Below are 16,822 nucleotides of genomic sequence, written 5' to 3'. Positions count from 1 at the left end.
TAACAATATGCAGATTCTAGAGGGCACTTATGAAATTCACACCTGTATTGGGCTTCTGAAATATGTTAGAAATTCTGAAGTCTGCAAAATTTAATGTGCATTGTGGCGGTGCAAGAGATATTATAAGTTTAAAGTATTACAGTTGTTTTATGTACTTTTGTTTCATGTATTTCCGTTCACTGTTCACTGTATCCCAGTTCTATTTTTAGTCTCCCTCATGTCACAACCTCCTCCCTCGGCCTCTCCTGGTTTTCCCCAGTTACAGCACCCGATTGGCTTCCCTTTCCCGCCTTGTGTAACTGTCTGTCATCCCCCAGGGAGATTCCCCCTCCCTGCCAGTCACCCAGGGCCTGTCCCCCAGGTCTGGAAACTTCGATAGGAGCTTCCAGGTGACTGGCTGGCTGGAGGGCTCTCCCCTCCCTCTCTTGGGTGATAAGTTTATGTTGTTGTCAGTTATGTTAATGAATCCCCTCCTCTCTCTCCCCAGTGGTTATGTATGTACCCACCCTGAATCTCCACCTCCTGTATTAAACCCCCTGCGTCCCAAGGCTCTGGGTCTCTCCAAGGCTCTGGGGTAAAGGCGAGGATCCCCGTCAATAAAGCCTGACTCCCAGATAAACCTCCGAGAGTCTTGTCTCTCATTACCTCCACCGTAGCTAAGTGGCAGGATGAAGCTGGCCAAAAAGACCCCACTGATATCCTGTGGGGACGTGTCAGGGGCTAGCCTGGCATAAGGAGACACGCACCGCTGCAGTGCATTTTTACTGTAACTGCTGTATTGCCCTACTAAATGGAAAGCCCTTGTAAATGAAAATAGCCTCAAATGAGTAAACTTTGTATTAAAGATTGGATCCTCCATGTGTGGATTTTCTAAAAATGTTTTGTCAGAGGATAGTGGACTCTGGCGGCAAGCAGTCTCTGGCCATAGCAGTCATAGCAGAAGCTGGTACTCACCATTGGGAGCCCCTTGCAGGCACAACCCTGTGAGGTTCAGCAGCTCCACCTCTGCCCTGGCATGTGCCCCTCTGTGGGGCCAGTCTCTGGCTTGGTTTTGGGAGATCTCCACTATTCAGTGACCATGCCGCTTGGCCTGGTGCTGCATCCAGGCTGGCTCTCAGAAGTGGCCAGTTACAGAGAGAGGAATGCTGTTGCAGGCAACATGCAGGGTCCCTTGATAGAGGATGCTGAGGGACTCTACAACCCTAGTAACTACTTGCATGGGGAACAAATCAGTAATGTGCTTGGAACATGGGAGAACACAGTGAAAGCTGAACCTGTGGGTCTACAGCTTTCAAGTACGCAGCAGTGCCCAAGGTGCCTATGCAGACGCACACCACTTGGAGATTGGCAGCAACCTGGATATGGGCTGGGCAAGCACAGCCCTCCTAAGAAGGGCTGCAGGCCCAAGGCAGTGCAGGAAGGCACTCACCAACACCTCGATAGAACATGCACCTGTGGAGTGGTTTTTGTACAAGGTGACAAGAGAGAGCTCCAGCTGCAGAACTAAATTCAGTGGGGTTTGGTACTCTGAAACTGAGGAATTTAAGTGAATTAATTAAAGATCTGCAGGAGCAGTGCATACAATTCTGGTGCCTCCAACCTAAGAAGACATGGAACTATTGAAATAAATCCAGAGGAGGGCCACAAAGCTGCTGAAAGGACTGGAGCACCTTCCCTATGAGGACAGGCTGAGAAAGTTGGGGGCTTTTCAACGTGGAGAAGACAAAGATATGTGAGATGTCATTGCAATCAGTATCTGAAGGGCTATATAGGGAAGCCAAAAAGGCACTGTAGCGGCAGGACAAGGATAATCAGGTACAAACTGAAAGAGGGGAAAATTAGGTCAGATATTAAGAGGAAACTTTCTGCTGTGAAGGTGGTGAAAGACTAGGACAGACTGGATGCGCCAACCCTGGCACTGTTCAAGGCCAGATGGATATGGCCTTCAGCAACTTGCTCTGGTGGGACGTGTCCCTGCCCATGGCAGGGGAGCTTGGGACTAGATGATGATTAAGGCCCTTTCTAACCCCTTAACACTCTTGATTCTCTGCTGAAGAGGAGCACGGAGCTGTTATTATTCCTTAGCCACTCCCTCTGGAAGGGGACTTTGGCTGCTGCCTTGTGACAGGACTGAGACTTCACCGGTTCCGTGGGAAGACAACGCGGCGACCAGAGGCGGACCGAAGGCACACGCGGCCCTTCCCGGGAGCGGCAGGACATGGGCGGCGCGCAGGCGCTCGGGGCCGGAGCGGACGGGGCGGAGGCGGCGGTTGGGCCGGGCCTCACAACGGCAGGCGGGGGGGGTCTGGGCCGGCTGGGCGGTGGCGCCGGGAGCGGCCGCGCAGCCCTTCAGTCCCCGGGCCCGCGCAGGGAGACGGCGGCCCCGCCCGCGGCGGCTGCGGTAGCAGCAGCACGGGAAGAGGTTTTGGCCGGTTCCTGGAAAGTCCCGGGTGGAGGAAGTGGAAAGGAACAAGCGGAGCCCCGCCGGGCGTAAGTCCTCCCGGTCTGAGGGGAAAAAGCAGCGCGGAGGGGCGGGCGCTCTCAGCCAGCGGGAGGCTGCTCCTCCTCTGTCTGCGCGGTGACAAGAGAAAGTGTCCCGTCTTCAGCGGGTTAGTGGATGCTTTCTACCTTCAAAGTCACTCAGGGGAGTGTTTGCAGTCTGCGAAAAGCGAGACTAGCAGGGAGCGCGTTCCTCCCTGCGGGAGAGCTGTCCGCATTTCCTCTTTTCCTTAGCCTGGCTAATGATCCGCAGCGTGGATCATGCGTTCTGGTAATTCCTAAGAAAGTTTGGGTTCAGATGCTGGCAGAGGTGGTTTGAGCGATGTGCGCTGACTTAGTGATGATAAGGCGGCTCTGGCTCTGTTTTCAGTGAAGTGTCCTGTTGTCCGGAGGTAGTGAACCGCCGGGGAAATGTCTTAACTGCTCAATGACCTAATGTTAAAGCAGCTTAACTCAAAAACGATTTTTAAAAAGCTTCGGAAGCTACTCTGAGCTGTTGTTAGCCTTCTGGTAATGTATCGGGTGTTGTCACCATTACTGCCTTGCAAGTCTTTTTCGTAATTGCTGACTGTAAGAATGGGAAGATTGTAAGGTGTTGGTTGAGACTGGATACAGTTTAACCTTTGTACCCTAGTATCTGTCACCTCGTTTAACTTGTCCTTGTCACTACTCCTTACAATATAGTTTAGGGGGATAGACTTTACAATATCTCATTTGCTATTTCTGATATGACTGTTGTATTGGTATACAACTAACCTGTATGCCTGAAATTGACATGTTGACATTCCCTCGTGATCCTTTGGGTTTTTTTAAGGGAAGTTTTTTCTTTTGAATCAGCTTGAAATTGCTATTCCAGGTTATTTTAAATTTTCTTCATCAGTCATTGGATCTAGTACATATACTGTTAATTTCACCTGATCGGTTAGATAAGGAGGTTTAGGCAAGAGAACTTTCAAGAGCCATGTTAACCAAATAAGAAACTGTGTCTGTTATTTAGGAGACAGTAGAGAAAAAGGCCGCAAAAAGTTTCTCATCAGCTTTTCCATGTCTCCTGAATGAATGCGGCTTAAAACAAAGTTGTAGACTGTACGGCATTTTTTGCTAAACTTCTCAGTGATGGAGTATTTGGGATTTTTTATGTGATTAGGATTTCACGCCACATACACATTTCTCTAGCACATGACATTATTTGAAACTGAGTGAGTCCAAAGGAGATATGAAACTCGTGTGTCTTTTCCTTCTGGTAGGTGGCAACCATGTCTTCTGATACTTTGAAGCTCAGTGCACCTGCTGCAAAGTCTCTGAAAGGATGAGAGAAGGATGCAAGTGTCCAGTGGAGATCTGCCCATTGCTGTGTGGAGACGTGCAGGTTCAGCATGTGCTCCTCCTCCTGGGCAGTGCCTGTGTTGAGCAGAGGGCAGCTCTGAGGGCGGCTGTTGCAGGATCAGCCAGTGAGACACGCTGGAGCAGCAAGGGCAGAAATTACAGGGTTAGGGAACCATGTGTGTGTGAAGACTCGTATTGGCTGTGCTGTCTATGCGTGCAGGGAGGTGGGTGTACCTGTGTATAAATCTAAGTGTACAGAGCAAGAGGTACATTTGGGTTAGTGGTGTGCTGTGTGTGCATAAAGTGAAACTGTTCAAGGAGCGGTGCAGAAAAGGACTTGATGCTGCGCCTCCTTGGCTGGCCGCGGAGCTTCACCGTTGTGAAGTTGGCTACGGGAAGGGAGAGACTGAAGTGTGTGTTGTGGCATCTGAAATGTGCTGAGGGTTGGGGTTCCTTTTCCTTTTGGACTTGGTGTGTTGTTGCCCATGGCGACTTCCCCAGGAAGGGAGGCGGTGATGGGAGAGGATCTTTTCTGTGGAGAGCAGTGCAGACCAGCCTTTCATGGGGTCCCTTGTGGCAGCAGTGCAGATTTGAGAGAGCCTGAGGCAGGTACATGGGCCGCAGTGGCTGGCCTTGGTGTGCTGGAGGAGGGGCACTTTGCTGCTGTGCCTAGTGCTGGAGCATCTTGAGGAGAGTGAGGTGGCCTTCAACCGAAGCACTGGCTCTGCTCACATTACACCTTAGTTTCTGAGGGGTGAAGATGAGGTGTTCGAGGTGCACCAGTGTGCCGTGCTCAGTGTTGGACTGGAGCCTGTGTACAGCACACACTTTGAGAGTGGGGTTGTTGCTGGGTTGTGCGAAAGCTCCGTGCGGCTTTGGTCCATGGCTGGCCATGGCAGGGAGGTTCCTGTGGCAGGAGCATCCCTGCATCAAGCGAGCACCTGGGAGGAGGACACCCAGCTGGGAGCACAGAGCCTGCCCTGCAGCACTTGTGCCTCGTACTCCCCAATGTTCCGTGGGTGTAGCTGGGTGTTTCTGGAGAAGACCCAAGTGTGTGCATGCCTGTGAGTTGGGGGGCTGGGAGGGCTTTAGGTAGTGTTGGTTCCTGCTTTGAAACTGCCTCCCACACTGCCCAGACTTCTGGGGTCGGAGCCTTGACTGGAAGGTTTCTGCCACCATTTTGTGGGAGGGAGTTGCCATTTTGTTCAGTGTTGCAACTCCGTCTTCCTTGTACCAGGAAGTACTCAGATAGCAAAATATTTATATGCAGCACATGCCTAGGGTATGTAGATAGTTAGAGTGTCAGTATGAAGGAGTGAATCATTAGGTTTACACTTAGATACGCTAATGATGTACATTTCTAGAGGTAGATAAATGAGATATTTGTAAAGGTAAAATCCTAAGCGTGAGGTGGTTAAAGCAGTCTTTTTTCAGAGCTGATGGAATGACTCTGTAGATGTGAACGAAATGCATTGCACAAAGATTAAAGGCAGGTTCAGGCCTTCCGCTTTGTGCAGCTGCAGAAAAAGCACTGAGCTGCTCGGGGAGCAGCCAAGAGGTGTCACAGAGCCCTGGGACATGCCCAAGGGCTGTGGAGCTGTGTGAGGTGGCCTCAGCAAGCACTGGGTCATGTCCCCGGAAGAGGTCTGTCCCTCGATCCAGGCTGAGAAAGCTCCGTGCCTGGGCAGAGCCTGGTGGGATGGTCATGCAGTGCGTATCCCTGGGGCAACCTCTGGGCATGCCATGGCCCTACAAGACATAATCAAGACAGGCTGAAAAATCAGAAGGCCTGAACAAAATCCCTGTGTCAGAGAATCATGTGCCTGGGGACTTAAGTTGTGTTTTCTCTCTCAAGAGTCTGTGGAGTCGAGGCTTTGTGCACTTGTGGGTAAGACGTTGCATGCCCCAGATGCATGCTGTGCTGTTTCCATGGTGGAGTTGAGATGTGGGCATTGATGCAGGTGCTGGCTCAAGGGCATGCGGAGCAGCTCAGGTCTCTCTAGTGGGACGCCCCGCACCTTAGAGTGTGGGGTGCTGGGGCAGGGGGTGTTGGTTGCGTCCTGTCTCACTTTCAGTGGAAGTTCTAGCCCTGCAGGCAGTAAGGTGTCATCAAATCACAGAATATCCTGAATTGGAAGAGACCTACAGGATCATTTAAATCCAGTCTCCATGCAGGAGACTCAGTGAATTACATCATGTCCCTTGGACCATTGTTCACACGCATCTTGAGCTCTGTCAGACCTGGTGCTGTGACCACTTCCGTGGGGAGCCTGTTCTAGTGCTCAGTCACCCTCTGGGTGAAGAACCTTTTCCTGATATCCAGCCTAAACCTTTTCTGACACAAGAGAAGCTCACAAGAGTGTAGATACCAGTGTCTACTACTCCTCTTCCCCTCACAAGGAAGTTGGAGACTGCAGTGTGGTCTCTCCTCAGTCTGCTCTTCTCTAGGCTGAACAGGCCAAGTGACCTCAGCCACTCCTCATTCAGGTTCCCCTCAGGGACCTTCACCGTCTTTGGTGGCCCCCTTTGGGCACTCTAATAACAGCTCAATGTCTTTCTTTTATTGTGATACACAGAACTGCCCCCAGCACTGGAGGTGAGGCCACCCCAGTGCAGAGCAGAGCAGGACAATCCCCTCCCTTGCCCAGCAGTGATGCTGTGCCTGATGCCCCCCAGGACACAGGTGGCCCTCCTGGCTGCCAGGGCACTGCTGATTCATGTTCAGCTTCCCATTGTCAGGACACCCAGGCTACTTTCCAGAGTGCCTCTCATTCCTCAGTTCCACACACATCCAGAATTACCCTGTCCCAGGTACAGTATCCAGTACTTGTCTGTGTTAGGTCAATTGCTTAGCAGCGCCCACCCCTCTTCTGGCCCTGTGGTGTCTGGCAGAGCCAAGCTGTGCGTGATGGCTGCTGTGCTCCTTTGTCAGCACTTTTTGACAATGTCATGCCTCGTGTGTTCTATACTATATTATGCTTGGCTTGCACAACTGTGGCCCTACAACTCTACCCAGAAGTATCACTGTCTCCAGAGATGAGCCACTGAGTTGCTGCATTCTAGCTTGTTGCGGGAGGGAGATTGAATAGTAAAAGCCGATGATTTTAACGTGTGTATGTAAAAATGCTTTTTTCCCCTTCTTATTTTCTTTTGGAGGCAGGGGTATAGGTGAAGATGCAGGAGCCAGAATTTGTTGCAAAAGCCCTACGAACTGTTCTTCATGCCTTTAAAAATGGCATACGTTTGTCAGAACTTCAAAGTGAATACAGATGCCTGACCAATGAGTTGATTCCCTTCAGGCACCTAGGATATGACACACTGGATCGCTACTTGGAGAGTATCCCAGAAGTGGTCAGAATGGAAGAGAACAAAATGGGAGAGGTAAGAATAAATTACAGTTCAGAAACAGCGTTTATGTTTGCAGAATGTTCCCGGTTCATAGCTTTACCTCCTTTTGTGCTGTGGATCTCTGTAGCATGCATATGGTGCACTAATTCTGGGAGAGGTGTAAGCTGTGACATAAGATACTAAGCGCTCCTTATTTTCCTGCCAATGCCCTCCCGACCCAAGGCTATGTATGCAAAAAGTGTAAAGTTGCAGGGCTTTTTCCTGGAAATGTGAATTCTGTGTGGAAAGATCATTTGTCTGATTGAAGATCTGGCCCCTTTCTCAACATTTCTGACTTTGGAGGAGATACTAGTGGCCTATCCTGGGACCTCAAAGAAGGTTAACTTGTGTGTGTTAATCATCTCTTCTCAGTGGGGTTTACTGCCATTTTTTGCCTACAGTGAAACTCTTACGTGCTGCTGCTTATAGGTCTGACAGTGCTTGCTTTGGACTCAGGATTCTTGTTTGTTATGGGTTGCAGTACAACAGGACTGCAAATATGTGCTGAGGTGAGGAAGAGGTCATGTAAATGAAGTGCCTTGCTGCAACAGTGGCAAGTGCCTCAGCTTGGCAAGCATGCAAGGGATAAAGGGTCATCACACAGATCAAGGAGGAAAAGCAGATCTTAGCAGAAGATTGGTGTGGTAGAAGAGTTGTCCCTGTAGTGCAGCTCTTGCTGCACTAGCCTGTGCCTCCTGTTGGCTGCCACCTTGGAGAGCAGCTTACTGGGATCACAAACTTCCTTGCCCAATAGTCTGGACTTCCTGGTTTGAAGTCAGAATGCATTCTCTTGATAGCTGGTATAGCTGTGTGACTTGCAGATGATCTGCATGGCAAGCTTGAAGCCTCTCCCTTGCTGGAGCTGTGTCTGGGTTCCTGAAGTCTTCGTAGCCTCAGGCAGGGCAAAAAAGCTGGTGGATGTTTGGCACAACGTGTGACTGTCATAGCAGATCTGAAGAGACAGGACTTAAGGCTGAACTTCCTTGTTTGCTCAGCTGGATCAAGATGACATCTGGGAACTCACAACCAGTTCTCCCTCATTAGCTGTGTGGTGAGAATACAGTGAGAGGTATGCTGGGTTTTGTTCTGATACCTGGAAATGTGGCTGGTTTTGAGCAACAGGTTCCCTTTCTGCATATTTACATCAGAATTTGCCCTTTTACAGCAGATAAGCAAGTTTGGGATTCCATGTCTCCAAAGCCTGTGTCAGCTGCAGTTACATCAGTAACAGGATTGCAGGTGCCTCACATCTGGGAATATTTCGGATCCTGCAGTTAAATGCTCCCTTGTAGCAGTTTTGGCAGATAGCCATCTGTTTCTAACTAGGGCCTTGCAAGGTGTAATCTGGTATCCTCCCATTCCCTTGAGAGCCTTGTTTATCCACTAATACGATGTGTGCTGAGAGCCTTGTGAGCTCTTGGATAGCACTAGGGACAGTGGCTTCTTTGTGGCAGCTGTCACAAGTGAGTGAAATGTGGCTTTAGGAGGTGAAAAAGGATAAAGTGACTAAACAGGGGTCTTGAGATACTTGAGGAGGACTGACTTTGTTTTAGAAGTGCCAACTATGCTCTGCATGACTGAAACAGCTGCAAGGAAGCACCTCATTGAACACCTGGGAGGCAGGAGAGGTGCAAAGACAGCCCCTGTTGCAGTTTGATGACCCTCCTGTTGCCACTGTCCATACGGTACCCATGGCAGGCGTTAAGCAGAGGGTGGCAGGCATGATTCTGCACTGATGTAGGCTGCTAAGCTAAATGGGGCTGCTCCCATGAGCTTTCCTGTGACAGGACCTAGGCTATACATTCTCTTTGTTCACCTCTCTCCAGAATACTCGAGCTCCATTATGGGATGATCCTGTAGCTCATAGTCCACACAAGGCCACTGCAAGAGCACGCAGTTAGCCAGTCTCTTCATGGCTCTGGAGTACCCTGACCTGCAAAATGTCTGTCAAGACCCTTGTCTGTTCCTTTAACCCTCTTGTGGGCAGTGGGACAGAACAGCAAAAACATGCACATCACAGGGGTCTGTTAGCAGTTGATGATGCTGACTGCAGTCTAGATAGTCTTAAAAGGACTTTCCTTACTGCTTGGTCAGCTGTCCCAGATGCACCACAGGAAATGCATTCAACAAGGAATAGTATAAAGTAGGCAGTAAATAATACAATTTCATCTGGAAATGCCACATGTTACGTGCTGCCTTAAATATTTGTGAGAGGTGAACATTAGCTAGGTAGCTGAGGCTAAACAGCCTGATTATCTTGGGAAGGCAATGATATAAATTGTCCTTCGTTCCTCTTGCTACTGAGCACTAACTTAGCTGTCTTGAATGTGGGAAAAATTAAAACTGATGACTTTGTCTTTATGCAGTATGTATGTCCTCTGGTTTTCACAGAAGATGAGAATTAAGTTCAGTATGCAAAAGGCACTGCAAGGGGACTCATTGAAATACTGTGCACCTGCAACAGGTGGTTGCATCATTTCAAGGAACTCTGCTTTGTTTCATGTTAATTTATAAGAAGTTTGTTGTTGCAATTTCTTCTAAGAAAACTTTGACTTCTGCTTGAATAATAAAGCCTCTTAAAAGGAGACAGCTTTGCTCTGCTTATCTACCCCATCCCTTTTTACATCTGAATTCGTTTTAATTCAAACCATTTTAAACTTTATCACTATGAAACAACGGAAGGAAATACTTAAAGTTAGAACATTATTTAAACACAGGAAGAACCTGAAGTGTATTGAAGATGTGAAAATGTGTGTTTATAAAACTATGATGAACTCTGTAGGGCCAAAAAACATTTTATATTGAGACTTTGAAAAAAAAAGGTGAAGTGATCCATCCCATGCATCTACTCCTCTTAGCTAGGAGTTTGAGGAAGGCTCTCATATGCTTTTTGGAAGTGGGCACAACTGGGCATCTCTCTGAAGTGCCAGTACACAACTGTCCACAGTTTGGGCTGCAGCCAGAAGAAACCGGAGATCTTTGTGTTCTTCAGGGCTATGATGTGGTTTGAAGTCATGGAGAGTTGTTGCAACAGGTCACACAACCAGCTGCTGCTGTGGGTTGACACTGGCTGCTGAGGAGTTACGGACTGCAGTGGTGAATAGGAGGAGTTCCTGTGAGACCTTCCAAGTTTGGGAGCAGTGGGGACGCTGGGAGCTCTGTCTTGGGACAGATGATGAAACAGCAAGAGCTTATGAGTAGTGGACAGACCAGTGTATGGGCAGTCTGTTGCAAATGTCTTAGGTGGGAAGAAGTGGCAGACAAAGTAGATGATGCCTTCTTCTGGCAACCACAAGAAGCCTTAAATTTGCAGGCTTTGATCCTCATGGGGGACTTGGGCCACTGCCATACCTGCTTTAGGGTCAAGACAGCCAAGTATGAGCAATCCAGATGTTTCTGGCGTCTGCTGCTTTCAACATCCTGACATATGTAATGAATCAATGAGGAGAGGTGCTCTGCTGGACACAGGCCTTGAAAACAAGGAACAACAATTGCAAATGGAAAGGCTGGGAAGAGCCCTGTCTATGGCTAGATGGTGTCTGTGAGCCTGAAAAGAAGGAAACAAAGCAAAAAGTAGGATCAACAATGCAGGACTTTGGGAGTGCAGACTTTGGCCTGTTCAGGAATCTGCTTGGAAAACTCATGGAATACAGTCCTGAAGAGAATGATCCAGGAGAGGTAGTGAGCTTTCAAGGATTGCCTTCTTCAGTTTCAAGAATGGTATGTTCCAACAGTTGAGTAAAAAAGCAAAGGGAGCAGGAGCACTGACAAAACTGAGCCATAAATGGAAACATACATGAGGAGGGAGAAGCAGCCTGGGAGGATTATACAGAGGCTGCCCAAAAAAACATACATGGGCCTAAGAAAGACTGTGTTTACTATTGATTATTTGATCAACTTGAAGACCAAGATGAAATGCCATCCCCTTGAGAGCAGCTCACAGAGCCCTGCCAGTTCTGAGAAAGTGCTTCCATAGAAAGTCCTTAAAATAGCTAGTTTAGTGTACAGGCAATGGGAGGAAACAGGAACAGGGATAGAGGGACACCAGGAAAACTGGAAGAAAAAAGATAGAGCAAATTAAGACCTTCAGTCTTTTGCTGTGTTTCACTTCACTAAAGCCTTATCAAGTCCATGTTCAAGTTACTGAGCACAGATTGTTGCACAGACATCTGTGAAAGGGTGAAGAGGGAAGGATTTCAGGTTCACCTTTCACAAAGATGGGTTATAATTCAAATACAGGCTGCTGTGTGACAAAGTCTCTCTTAAGCAAGGCTGGAGAAGGTACACGTGGATGAAGAAGGAGCTCCTGACTTAAATCTGCCATTACAAGCATGCACACAGGAGGGCACACAGGTCAAAGCAGTATTGGGTGAGCTGGAAGGGGTATAGAGATACTATGGAAATAGGCAGAGGAAAGTGCAGAGCAAGAAAGTCTTAACCTTGTTGAGGGAGGATTAAGATAGGGAACATTTGGAAAAATGGAACATTCACAAGTCCATGAGTTTATTGCAGTGCACCCACACGTGTCAGTTACTTTGGAAAAGTCGTAGTAGTTCATGGGAGGTTCCTGAGGACTAAAAGAAAGCACTACCTTTCACTGGGAAGAGTTGGAAGATCACCCTGATGTTGAATTGTGGGAAAGTTTTTGAGCGTCTGATCCTGGAAAGCTGTTCCAGACACTTGAAAGACAAGAGGGCAAGTCAGTGTGGCTATATGAAGTTAAAATCATGTGACCAAATAAATACCCTTTCAAATTGAGATGACTGGTTGAATGGAGAGCATTGGAGGTACTTTAACTGAATTTTGGTAGGGCTAGTAATATCCTCGTCCATAACAGTGGCACAAAACCCATTGGGAGACCACTTGAAAGTGATATGCCCTGGGAGTAGATGCTCAGGAACTGCTGTCTAAAGTGTTCATGAATGACCTAGATGATGGGACAGAGATCATCCTCAGCAAGTCTCTGGATGACAGGAGAGACTGATAAAGCATACAGCTGTGCTTGTTGTTCAGAGAGATCTCAAGAAGCTGGAGAAATGGAGCATCAGGAACACTATGAAGTTCAGTATAGGGAAATACCAAGTCCTGCACCTGGGGAAGAAAAACCCTATATTCATGTATAGTTTTGAAGTTGACCAACTGAAAAGTAGCTTGGCAGAGAAATGCCCTGGAGTTCTGGTGTGTGCAAAGTTCACAGTGGGCAGGGTGCCATTGCAGCAAAGAAGACCAACAGTGTAGTGGGATTCATTAGGAAGAGTTGCCAGCACTCTGATGGGGGTGATTATTCCCCTCTGCTCAGCAGCAGTGAAACCACGTCCTGTTCTAAACTTCCCAGAACAAGACAGACATAGCCACACTGAAGCAAGTTCATGGAAGATTGTGAAGATATTAAGGGGCTGGAACATAACATCTCTGATACAGGGCTCAGAAGGCAGGGGTTGTTTGTGCTGGAAAAGAGAAAGTTCAGGGAAATCTTATCCATATGTCTGTTAAAGGGAGTAAAAAAATCTATGGAGCCATATTCCATCTCCAGTTCCAGTTGGTAGTCAGTGAACAAACGAGACAATGGAAGCTGAATGAAATAAAAGCAGTTCCATGTAAACATTAAACTGCCCACTTTTTTACAGTGAGGCTGGATAAACAATGGAAGAGGTTGTCCTGAGTGGTTGAGAGTTCTTTGTCCTTGGAGATATTCCATCACCTGACTAACTAGGTCTAGTTGGTGCTCCTTTGAGTAAAGATGGCTGTATGATATGAACTGTAGCAATGTTTTCCAGCCTCAGTTTTTCTGTGATTCCTGGCATTTAATCATAACATTGGTGAGATTGCTGGATTGCTGTTTTTATCAGTGCTGACTGCGCAGCAGAGACACTGATTTTTAAGCAGGAGCTCCTGGGGTAGGAGAGCTGTCCCTCAGAAGGAGAGGCCCTCCCTGCAGTGGCCCTGTGTTGAGCCAGCCCAGGAAAGGTGCTGGGCGTGCAGCAGAGGAGGGGGAAAGATGAGCTGGAGAGCACTGCTGGAGGAACTGCCTGGTTCGTAGTGTCATCATCCACTGCCCATGATTTCCTGGGGTGTTTGGGTTACCCTGGGAGACTTGAGAAGATCTCTGGAACAAGCTGTTGCTGCTTAGCAGTCTCTTGCTTTTGTTGTTTTCTGCTTTGATTGCCCTGTCTTGGTAGTGAAAAAAGATCCTTTTCGGAGCTGCTGTTTGCTAAATTTCAGAGGTGCTAGTGAAGTCCCTGAGTTTCTCCTGCCCTGCTCGTATGCAAAATGGTCATCTCTGATGTTTGCTGGGGGCCACGGCTAGCAACACAGTAGTGCTGGCCCTATGGCACTGCTGAGAAAGGGGCCCTTTCTCAACCTCTACTACCACCACAGGACATGCCTGAGACCACAGACTTTCATTTTTAACTTAGTGCTTTTGAGCTAACTGCCTTTGTCCTTATGGAGTCCTGGAGGAGTACTCATCCAGCTGCCTTTGCAGCAGTTGAATGGCCCAAAAGTTTGGGCTTTCATCTTTGTGAGGCAAAGTGTATGCTAGGCACATGGTTTGGTGTCTTGTCAGGGCCAAGTTCCTGTGTCCATCCATGGGATGGCCTGTGATGAGTGGATATTGAGGCCAGAGGCCATGAAGTTGGGCAGGGAGATAGCTGTGGGCTAGTCCAAGGTTGGACTGTTGTTGGGGGCCAGCCCAGTGCATGTGAGGCAGCTTGTGCAGCCAGCATAACTGCAGTTGTGCAGTTTCTTTGGTGAATGGGACAAAGGCAACCCTGCTCCACAGGGTTAGTGTGGTGCCAGAGCCTCTAGTGAGCCCTGGCAGGAGGAACAAGGACAGGCTGCAACCCCGAGTTAAGGGGGTTTAACTCAGGCTTCCCAGAGTTAAAAAGTGAGATTTTGGACCTGTGGGATGAGAGTTAGAAACCAGGCTGTTTCTCAGAGGGGCCCAGCCAAATGTGGGAAGGTGATGGAGAGGCTCTGGCTTCGGCCTTGACTGGTTTGCTGGTTTCTGAGGTTCGCTGAGGTTCCTTCTGGGCTTTCACAAAAGAAGAATGAGATCTCCAAGACCTGTGTCTGCTGCTGAAGCTTTTCCTGAACTCCCTGCTGACCTGCATGATCTAGCAGTTACAGCTTGGAAAGGGATACAAGTGATTCTGAGGGCTGTGGATGAGCATGGGTCTCACTGACTGCTTTTTCCCCTGTCCCCTTCCTGCTCCAACCAGGTCATTTGCCATGCTGTTAGTTGCAGTGAAACTGTGCAAGTTGCTCAACTGGTGGCCCGACAGAGGAGTTCCAAGAAGAAGACAGTCCGGCAGGTGAACTGTCAGATGAGGCTGAAGAACACATCTCCAGTCAGTTTATCAGGTAAGCCGCAGGCAGCTCTAGAGGGCCTGCCTTTATGAAAGAACTGTGCAGCTGTTGCAGCAAAAGTCTTGGGTGCGTGGGTGCATCACCTACGGCCATGAGTAACACGGTCCAGGGGAAGAGTTCTTGGGAGGATGAGTGCGCTTGACAAGAGTGTTTATATATGAAAGCCATATCGGAGAGAAAGCCTTTTTCAGGTGAGTATGTGAATGATCTTGAAAAACAAAATTCTTGTAGGAAACTTGGCTTCACTTTCATGTGCTCCTGCTTTTGTGAGAAATGCAGTTGAGATGCAGGCAAGAAACGTGACAATGAGCCTGCTTGTTCTTTAAGGCTGGCTTTGGCGTGTTATGGAGTGGGAGGATTGAACCATTGCTTCACAGTGAGGAGTCCCTGCAGCATTATCTGTGGCTGTTTCAGTGGCTCCTGTTGCTGATGCCAGTGCCACCGTGCCACAGAAGTTCTGATACCCCTTTTCAGCTCTTTTTACCTCTTACCTTTTGCATAAGCTGCTGTAGCAGTGTTTCCCTAAAGTGTGGGTCAGGTTTTCCTCACTGCTGTGCTGTTGTGCAACTGTCTGTGGAATTTGGCCCAGGATTAAGCCCAAGCATGACCCATTTTCTTGCAGGTTGGCAGCTTGGAACAGCAGTAGTTCTCAGTTTGTGTGTATTCCCCTATTTTCTGTAATGAAGTGTTTGCTGCTTCTTGCTTTTCTACAAGGATGCCAGTTGGGAAGCAGAATTAGTGGCTCATATCCCAGTTAAATGACAGGGATTATAAAAGCAGGTTGATTGACATCAGTCCCCTTGGAAGTGTTGTGGCACATCCAGCATATAAACAGCAAAGTGACCAAGAGCTTTTTTATTAGCATTCAGTGTGGCCTGAATGCTGAAGTGGTATGTTCCTCTGTGGTTGTGACTTGGCCACCTCTGCTGTGTGGTGGGAGTTCAGGTGCCCACAAGCCACAGTAGAGAAGGACCCCTTTGGATGGCAGTGCAGGAGGTACCCCAGGAGGTGGAGGTAGACTGGGAGGAGGAGAATGCTACTCATGGCTGTACCTGCAAACTCTTTAGGAAAGCCCAAAGGAACTTTGCGGCAGCCTCGGTCTTTGAACATGCCAGAAGAAGGCAGTAAGAGGCCTGTTCCTCGCCTGCCCCGAGGCAGAGAAGTGGCGTGTGGAGGTGTGAAACCTGCTGTGGAGAGTGCCCGATCTGCCCTACCTTCAGCTGCTGGGAGTGGACCACCTAAAGAAATCCCCATGCAGAGGCATGTCACTGTGGTACACAGGTCAGTGAATGTGTGTGTGTGCACAAGTGAGGGGAAATGAAGTGTGATGGACCCTTCGATGCAAGCCATGCCTTTAGGGATCTAGTGAGACTCCAGGCTCCCGCCCTTGCGGCAGGTGAAGTCTGAATGTGGGATGGAACCCCAGGAAGGAGATGGGTCATGTTTTGCCTTTTTATATGCTGCCATAGCTAGCCTGTGCTCTTGGCCTGTTCCCATGTTTTCTGGGGAGAAATGTGGCCGGAGGTGTCATGGCAAGGGAGTGTGGGGCCGTTGCATGAGCCGAGGAGGGAGCTGTTGTGGCCAGTCTGACAGAAAGCAGGAGGAGCAGATTTGTATGCAGAGACAGGTGATGTGTTTGTTGAGGGTGATGGTTGTCGGCAGGTGGCTGCTCTTTCCCTCTTGCCTGACTTCTGTGTTGCAGTGTCAGTGTTTGTGCCCCTTCTCAGCGTGTTGGAGCCAGGAACCACCTGACCATGTTTGGGTGAACTGAGATGAGGGCTGGAGCTGCAGTTCTGCTGGGTTAGCGGTACATGCTGCTTTTCAGCCCCGTTTGAGCCTCTCTAATCCGGGTGGCTTAGTCAGCTGCTGCCCCATCATTTCTTTCTGTGTTGTTTTCAGCTGCCCTGGGCCATCAGCTGACAGTGGTGGGAAAGTGTTTGCTGTTGCTCATTGTGGCTGTGCTAAGTCCGCTGGAGCTGTGATTGTGCTGGTAATCCTCTGCAGGGGGAGGACTCCAACCCGGGCTGGGTTGGAAGTCTGGAAGTCAGCCTGGCGTTGAATGGAAATGGCAGTGGCATGCCACTTCCACGGCAGCATAGCTGTGAAGTGGCCCAGAGCAGCACAACAGCTTAATCCTGCTGCGGTGCCTGCTGTTTCTGGAAGAGCCACAGAAAGCAAGCACGTCCTGCCTCACTCACGTGCATAAGTTCCATGTGCCATGAGGGGTCTGTTGTGCAGAGGA

General features: G+C 48.9%; 1 protein-coding gene across 7 annotated transcripts in view; it reads left to right on the top strand.

The window, feature by feature from the left end:
• The first annotated feature begins 2,308 nt into the window (after nt 1-2,308).
• The window catches only part of TDRD7 (tudor domain containing 7), a 49,741-nt gene continuing 35,227 nt past the window's right edge, over nt 2,309-16,822 (top strand). For 3 of the 7 annotated variants that reach the window (XM_066181493.1, XM_066181492.1, XM_066181489.1), the window contains exons 1-4: nt 2,309-2,490; nt 6,986-7,206; nt 14,433-14,574; nt 15,648-15,861. In XM_066181493.1, the coding sequence (XP_066037590.1) occupies nt 7,000-7,206; nt 14,433-14,574; nt 15,648-15,861 (563 nt within the window). In that variant the 5' untranslated portion in view covers nt 2,309-2,490; nt 6,986-6,999. Of the gene's footprint in view, nt 2,610-6,981; nt 7,207-14,432; nt 14,575-15,647; nt 15,862-16,822 lie in introns of all 7 variants that reach the window. The other 4 variants (XM_066181494.1, XM_066181491.1, XM_066181495.1 and 1 more) reach the window with 4 other exon arrangements.

Source organism: Chamaea fasciata, unplaced genomic scaffold, assembly GCF_029207755.1.
Source record: "Chamaea fasciata isolate MVZ Bird 193981 ecotype frontalis unplaced genomic scaffold, bChaFas1.0.hap1 SCAF_4, whole genome shotgun sequence".
NCBI classification, from domain to species: domain Eukaryota; kingdom Metazoa; phylum Chordata; class Aves; order Passeriformes; family Sylviidae; genus Chamaea; species Chamaea fasciata.
This window is presented reverse-complemented; position numbering and strand designations above follow the sequence as displayed.